The sequence below is a fragment of the Antedon mediterranea genome, chromosome 4 (genome assembly GCF_964355755.1).
Source record: "Antedon mediterranea chromosome 4, ecAntMedi1.1, whole genome shotgun sequence".
Taxonomy (NCBI): Eukaryota; Metazoa; Echinodermata; class Crinoidea; order Comatulida; family Antedonidae; genus Antedon; species Antedon mediterranea.
In genome coordinates, this window is record NC_092673.1 from 1,855,937 (window position 1) to 1,864,412 (window position 8,476).

General features: G+C 31.9%; 2 protein-coding genes across 2 annotated transcripts; one reads left to right on the top strand and one right to left on the bottom strand.

The window, feature by feature from the left end:
• Nucleotides 1-99: 99 nt before the first annotated feature.
• LOC140047521 (sideroflexin-5-like) lies at nucleotides 100-8,253 on the bottom strand. The gene is made up of 12 exons (XM_072092565.1): nucleotides 8,116-8,253; nucleotides 7,722-7,790; nucleotides 7,509-7,613; nucleotides 6,815-6,869; nucleotides 6,509-6,588; nucleotides 6,236-6,292; nucleotides 6,022-6,087; nucleotides 5,790-5,880; nucleotides 5,379-5,494; nucleotides 4,625-4,710; nucleotides 4,374-4,491; nucleotides 100-451 (listed from the first exon to the last, which is right to left on the bottom strand). The coding sequence occupies exons 1-12, from the start codon at nucleotides 8,158-8,160 to the stop codon at nucleotides 374-376; spliced, it is 966 nt and encodes a 321-aa protein (XP_071948666.1). The 5' UTR covers nucleotides 8,161-8,253; the 3' UTR covers nucleotides 100-373.
• LOC140046575 (uncharacterized) lies at nucleotides 1,414-3,300 on the top strand. The gene has a single exon (XM_072091273.1). The coding sequence runs from the start codon at nucleotides 1,414-1,416 to the stop codon at nucleotides 3,298-3,300; it is 1,887 nt and encodes a 628-aa protein (XP_071947374.1).
• Nucleotides 8,254-8,476: the final 223 nt, after the last annotated feature.

The window sequence follows — 8,476 nt, forward strand, 5'->3', positions numbered from 1 at the left end:
ACATTTTTTCTTTCCAAACAAATGTTTAAAATGCAGATAAAAAGAAATACAACTTTTATCAAATTGATATCTTTATTGTATATAAAAATACAAGTTCATTCATCATCCATAAATTATTATATATACTTGATTAATATATTTATTCTTATTGTCCCTTAAACTGATGAAGGGCTAGTGTTGCCAGAAAGCTCTGCTAATTTTCTGGCTGTTTTAGTTTAGCATTTTGATTTAGCTTTTTGTTTATTTTATTTTGTATCTCTATTGAGATCCAGCCCCTGATACCCACAGCAGTGTTATTATTTTCAGTAATTTGCCTTTGAATTTTTTGTCTATTATTTTAGACACACACGATGACTCATATATCTATAAATATCTACAGTCCCTTGTTGTACATCAACGTCACTTCTTTCGTAGAGTCTTGAATCTCTTTTTCCAGCTTGGATGTTGCAATCTGGAAAAACGATTTGTATTCATTATTATTATTATTTATTTAGGTAAAAGATATTACATTTTACAAAATATAATACAAATCAACAAATTAAACCAGGGAGTTGTTATTAGAACAACTCCCTAACAAACACAATGCATGCACAAGCCAATATACACTTGCTTGAAACACTGATTTGATTTTCATATATTTGTAAAATATGTAAATATGTTTATAAAATGTAAATAAATCTAGTGATCACATTATTAGCAATCTTTGTATCCATGCTTTTTTATCCTTGACATTGTTTGTTCAGGACAGGATTTACCCATACATACAAACTACTTCCCATGACGCAATTAAAGAATACATAATAAAAATAAATTAAAAATAAAGAATACCACACAATTGAATTTCAAACCATCAGCAAGTAAACATAAAAGCTCTTCGGTATCAGATTAGTCAAGGTTAGTTAATATTCATTTAAAATAAGAATTAATAAACATAATATTAGCAGCAATAACAACTGTATAATGAGTCTCAAGTATAGAAAATTACTTTGTTGCTTTAGTCTACAAGGGGTACAATACTACAAATCAATCAAAACATTTATTTTTTTTTCTTTTTCCTTGGAACCACCAGTGGTAAAATTGTGTTTCGACATGTAATAGCATTGCTTTGATCCGCATTAACGCGAACTGCGCAATTGCGGAGTTGTAAGGCAATGTTTTGTCTACTCCAGATCAAAACGAAAAAGCCAAACTGATTTTTAATGTCATATATTTCGATGCTGGGCCATTCGTTTATTGCTTATCAAGCAGTAAAGTCATAAATTGTTATATTTAAAGAGCCAAAGTTAATTTAATTATATTGCAACAATATCTTTAAAATGAAACGGGAAAACTAAGTATATGAAGCAGAAAAATTTTTCAAATTTTTCCAGCAATCATCACAATTTTTCAAGCTATATACTTTACTATTGCAGGATGGCGACAAGTAACAATCCAAAAATTGCAAAGAAACCAGAGATGAAATGTATTTGTGAAAATAAAGAACAGGTTGAAAATTACTGCCAGGAATGTGAACATTACTTGTGCCACAGCTGTAGCAAACCACATAAACTACTTCCAACAACCAAAAAACATACTCTACTCTCAGCAGACGAAGTGCAGACAATGACGCCACAGCAATTTGCATTATTAAAACCAGCCATTTGTTTCACTCATGATAAGCCACTAGAGATGTACTGTACAACATGTAAAGTACCAATATGCATAAATTGTACAGTAACAAGGCACAAGGCAACAGAAGACCATGACACAATTGATGTTGCAACAGCGTTCAATACATTTAAGGAGACGGCAAAAGAGTTACAAAGAGCTGCTGATAAATACACTAAAAAACTAAACTATGGAATACAATCCGGTAACAGGATTGCTGAGAAACTCAAAGAAAGTAAAGAAACAAGTTTAAGAGGTATTAGACACCAAGTTCAGGAAATGATAAACATAATCAAGAAAAATGGTGATAAGATGGAAAAAAAAGTTCAAGCGATTTATGAAAATTATACAGCTGTAAATGATGGACACATGAAGAAATTACGAGAAATTAAATCTGAATTGAAAGAAAATGAGGAATTTCTTGATGAGTTAGTAAAGGGTGAACCAGCAACTGCTATGACATTAAGTGAAAGTGCATTAAAAACACTGAAAGATCAAATTAACAATTCTATAGAAACCAAGCCAAAAGACAATGGAAGTATTTCATTCTTTGGAAACAGAAATCAAATTGATTTGCTGAAACAACACAACATAGGAAATGTTACGCAAGTTATAGACTATTTGACAGTTACAGCACCAGAAGCAGTGACCCAAGGTCAACCAATTGTTATGAAAATCAGCAAACCACAAACATGTATTTCACCAAAACTGAAAGCAACATGGACACCACCTTCAGGAAAAACCAACAATGCTCTTGTTGAAGATGATAACAATGACAATTATGTTATAAGAGGAGTATGTACAACTGAAGGAATCTGTACATTAAATGTACACATCAATGATGCACCAATCAACCAATCACCAATTAATATCAAAGTAGAGAAGGAAGGATTGGTAAATGAAATTAGACTTGATGTTAAAACCTATGGACTGCTCAAGTGTGATGATGGTGATTTGCTGGTTTCCTGTTTTACAAATGAAATTTACAAATACCTACAATCAGAAAAATATGTAAATAAGATAATACTACCAAAAGATGTTGAAGTTAACAGAATGTACAAAATGAAGAATTACAAAATAGTATTCAGTGATACAGGTAATAAATGCATTCAAGTTTGTGATATGAATGGTAAAATGATCAAATCAATTGGCAAAGGAAAATTGACAGAACCATATGGTATCCATATAGATGAGAAAACAAATGTTGTGTATGTAGCAGACTTCACAACTGGATGTTGCATTTTAACATTTGACATTAATAGTGGTGAGGAGTTAATAAAGATAGGACAACAAAAAGGAGGTCAATTTAAATACAGTGATGTTACACTTACAAAAACTGGTGAAGTGCTTCTAGTAGACAGGGAAAACCATCAAGTATTATTATATGATAAGGACAACAAGTCATTGAAAGTACTAATAGATAAAGGACTTGAAGATGGTAAGGTGCATACACCATGGGCAGTTGTAGTTGATGATGATGATAACATCATTATAGCAAGTGATAACAAAGTACAACTATTTAGTAGTGATGGACAATTCATCAAAATAATCAGTGGAGATAATTCACATCAGTTATGTGTCATTTCAAGTCACCCACGCAGGATTGCCATACCATATTGGATTTATAACACAATTAAAATATTTAATTATTAAAATTTACGGATAAATCAATATCCTAAGTTTACTGTGAAATTAATCTAATGATATTACTGGAAATAGACCAAATATAGTATAATCACATTTTCAGTACACAAATTCTTCTTGTTAAACATGTTTACCAAAAAGACAACCTACAAACTTATTTAGTGTGTGATATTTTCTTGAAACAGTTTAAACTTTGCACTAATTTAGTTAATGTATTGTGATATTTTTATGATAATAGTTTAATGTTTATGTGATATTTTCTTGAAACAGTTTAAGTTTAGCATTCATACTGTGTATTTTTTCTTCTAATTAAACTTGGTATCCATTTATTAGTATTATTATTATTGTGTTTATTATTTAAAATCAAACAACTCCTGAAATCCCACTTTTTTAATTTGCATTTTCTTTAGTTTTTGCTCTTCTTTTTTCTGTTGATTATTCAGCGCTTAGAGCCGTCCTGCATTTTGCGCTATAGTAAATTGAACATTATTATTTAAATTATATTGTTTTTTTATTTTTTTTTTGTGATTTGGAAATGATTAATGTTAATCATAAATCAGCAGTTACTGCTATTAATCATGTACATATTTAAATAATAAACTATTTGATTGTGATTTTATAGTTTTTCTGTGTATTTTATTAAGAAATGTTTTATTTTACATACAAACTGAATTTATATATCATCATTTTTTTTATTCAGTTACCAAACTCAAATACAAGTCTCTGGTTGCGGCTTATGGCAATTAAATCTCCTGCTACTGTTTCTTAATTAATTAATTATTAGTTGTTCTTGTGAACTGGGCTACTATACCTCCAATATTTTTATTTTTGTCAAGGCTTTGTCTCTAAACTTATTTTGGCCTTCTTCTGCATACTTTTTTTTTGTAGTAGCGTAATTTTGTTCTTTCATTGTACATGTTATGCGTGTGCAGAAAACAATAAAAAAAACTCATGCACTGAGCCTAAAGGGTGCTTTTTACTGCTACCTGACTAGAGAACAGTCAACCGCATGTGATTGGTAAACATACCTAGGCTCACTGGGATTATACTCGTATTGTATGTAAATAATTTGTAGAATTTACCTGTGAAAACTGTGGAAAAATACTGATAGCAACCGGAAGAGCACATCCAAATGATAAAGTCACCACGACTGCATTCACAGCTAAAGTTAAACGTGGATTACCACGCAAGAATTTAGTCCTGAAACAAAGCAAGATAATGCATAAATTGGAACTTTCTTTTCAAAATCGATGGCCTCAGCAGGAAGACACAATAAATGGTCAACTACAACTACAAAGGAGGTATAAAAGAAATTGCACATGTTGAAACTTACTTTTCCAAATAAGACATCAAGATTGGTGGTATCAGCAGGATAGGAGCAGGAAGAACCATTCGAGTTAGTGCAGTCTGCATCAAGGCCTAACATTACATACAAAATAACAAGTTGTTATATTATTTACAAAAATTTCTTGTTAATTCTGGAAGATTTGATTGATGTTTCTGTTAGTTGTTTTAAAATGTTGTATTTGATTAATCTGAGTCGCCTTGAAGCTAAGGTGGTTCCATCTTGTAAGGCGCCTCTGTGTAATATACTGAATAACAAAAATAATTTTAAAAAATAACAAACGTATTTGAAAATCAACATTTACTATTGTACTTTCAACAAGTTTTGCTTTTAGAAAGCCGCGCCTCCTTCATTTCATATTTTATATTTATACTTATTGTTTATGAAGGAAATAAATGTTTTATTTTTAATGAATGTATGAAAAAAATTGTTGTACAAGTATTGAACTATGCACATGTTTAGTTGACAACCCAATGACTACCCCACTTAGATAAACCCCTTTCAGACTAAGTTTGGTTCTCGTCAACCAGCATAAATAAAAAAAGTTCATCTTTCATATTTTTAAAAATAATAAATACAGGGGTTAAATGATGATTGATTGTTAAGGATTTTATGATTGCACACATGTTGTTAGAATCTGGTGATGAAAGCTTACACAAAATACTGCACCAACATTTTTTTGAAGTGCTTGTGAGAACCATGGCATAAAATTACAAGAGTCTTGAACAAACAAGAATCTCACCTTTTTAGCTGCTATTTTTGATGTTCCTACAGAATTACCTTTGTCGTCCATTACATCAATTCCTTCATACAATTCACCATATCTCATTAAGATACAGTTACAAGTACTGGCAGTTGCTACAAAAAATAATGCAGTGTGTAATTAATTGCAATGACAGACTGTAAACATCGAAAGGTTCAAAGGGGAGAGGGGTGCTTTGGTGGTGATTGCGCAATTAATTCAAAGGGGATGAGTGTAAGGGGAACGGGGTAAGGGGTTGTGTAATGGGAATGGGGTACAAAGAGGATGAGTAAGGAGAATGGGGTACAAAGAGGATGAGTAAGAAGATTGGGGTACAAAGGGGATGAGTAAGGAGAATGGGGTACAAAGGGGATGGGGTAAAGGGCAGTAGATCAGCGAGGAAATACTTACCTACAGCAGGAAATGGAACGAACCTCTGAACAAGGAATCTGGTGCTGGCTTTTAATTTAGTTGCTCTTTTAAGTAACATATTCAGACTCACCTAAGGTATGAAAATAAAGAAAATCAGGTGGTGTGGAAGGGGATTCAGTAGGGTGGGAGATTAAGCATTTATTCCAGCATTATTACTAGGCAGTTTCTCTTACAAAGTAACAAAATACAAAAAAAAAATTGTTAAAATTACCGCAATTGTACATGCACTACCAACAGCTGCAAAGTAACCCATCAAAAATCTGCTTAAAGGCGTCTCCTGAAATGTTATGAATATTATAATAACGTTTTTAATTATCATAAAAATAAAACATACGTACACACTATATATGCTTACTAGAGCTAGTAATCAAGATATATATGCTCAGTCATCATTATAGAGAAATTATTATTTCAATGCAACTTACCTGGCTTGCATTTCTGTTCGCATAATTAACCATAGCATTGTGACTTTGATTTATCCACTGTAAATAATAATAAATAATATAAAAATTAAGCCCAGTCTGCACAAAATTCTCAAAAAACTGAACATGCAACAGAACTGTTTAGTAGTACTTTTACCATACATTAGAACTAATACTTAATGTCATGTGATACAAATTAACCAATAAGATAGTAGGATACACTCAGGTATCTTAATTTTTATATACACTGAGCATGAATAAATATTTTTTCCATACCTGCCAAAATATAGTACTTGCAAGTGTGGGGTTTGGTAAAAGTAAACCAACAACAATAGGCGAACCAAATGGAACAAAACCTAAAAAAAATCAACAACTAAAATAAACTAAACTAAGAAATATAAATAAATTAAGTGATCAGAAACTACAGGTTACACAACATTTAACTGGAAAATTGTGGATGTTAATGTTATTGTTATCATGCAAACAAAAAAACAATATAACAAAAATAAGTAATGTACTAGATTTTAATTTATTTTGTATAAATGCTTGTAAACATGTGCCAAATATTAAATATTTTCTTACCAGACATCCTAAATGGCATGAATACCTTTTCTCCCGTATCAGGATGGATGATTGCCTGGGAAGATAAAAATATATAATAAATGGATGTGATTTGAATGCAGAGGATTTTGAAAGGTTAACTGTTCTACTAAGAGCATGACATTTTTTTAAAAGATGAATGTACATTTTAGAACCATTTAATGTAACTTTTCTGTTCAGTAGAAATAATACTGAATGGCATGTGTTACAAATGAAACAATAAATCAGATATGTGAAGGATACACTTCACGTTATGATAATATAGCCTTGTTTGCATTGGACTTGAAAAATGGTTAATTTAACCACGATAGCTTTACCCAATGTCATCAGAAAATTTTACCATCGTTCGCATTTGGATATTTTCACGCAGTTAGGTTTACCAGAATTTTACCAAAATTTAATCGTGATGTTAAAAACAAGATTGACTCACATGTGTTAACATGAGTCGTACGTTCAGACTGGACTTTTTGCCGTGTGGGTAGTTTTACCAAGACCGGCAGGCAGTGGTCGGTAAAAGTAACTATTGGACTTGGTTAATTCATGGAGGTTTTACCTCCATAGTTAATTTAACCCTGTGGGAATTGTAGCCAGTGTTCGGATTAGATTTTCGCGGTCACTTTTAGCCAAATTTGACCAAATTAAGTCCAGTGCAATCAAGGCTTAAGACATTGTCAACCTGTTTTATTTTTTGTGCCGCCCATAATTGCTGATTTGTTATTCCTTCCGGTAACGTTCCATTCCTGAATGCTTCCAACAAACTAATCGACTCCTGTAATTTTTTCTAAAAAAAAAAAAAATAGCAATGAATAATATACCTGTACTAAAGAATATTCCAACCAAATTGCAACCAAATGACACAACATTTAAAAGAAAAAACTACTGTACTTACATTTGATGTAAACAACGTTCTAGGATCAATAATGTCAAGAAAATGGTAAAGACGCCCAATAAATGTAGTCTGAAATAAAAGCACAGATTGGCGATGAGGTTTGAAAAGTGGAAGCGGATATAGATTTATAATAATGGCAATATACAGAAAGCTGGTGGTCATCAGATGGTGCAAGCCTACTTGTAATGTACCAGTGACCAGTATGTAGAATGTAGGCCTAAATACTAAAGAGCATCTTAGAGGTATCTACCATGGCTCAATACAATGGTCTTACCCCACCAATCATTCATAATAATTAATACCAACCAACCAACAAGTGGCCTAACAAAGTCTAAGCACTAACTCAGTCAGTGGCCTACCACGTCGAACGGTTTTCACGTTGCTGTGAGCCTACCTGAGGAAAACGTGATTTATTAAGTTCAAAACTTGGATAATCCATGGTATTGTTTACTGCTATGAAAGCACGAAAGATAGAAAAGTATGCACTTAGACTAAGACTTAGGCAAAGTTTAGGGAATCCTGATGTTCACCTGTCTTGTTGAGATTGCACTGACCTCGATGGGCTGTACCATTTACTTTTGGGGGGTTTTAAAATGTGAATAAAACTTTTCACCAAATTAGTAATAAATAAAAAGTTGATTAAAACATCAGTTCAGTGAAAATCTTACTTATAATAGTAAATTATAAAATGATTAAATTTTTCCACTCTACTTTTATTTCTTTTCCGAGGTTGTGGTGGGATACCCTCCCTATTG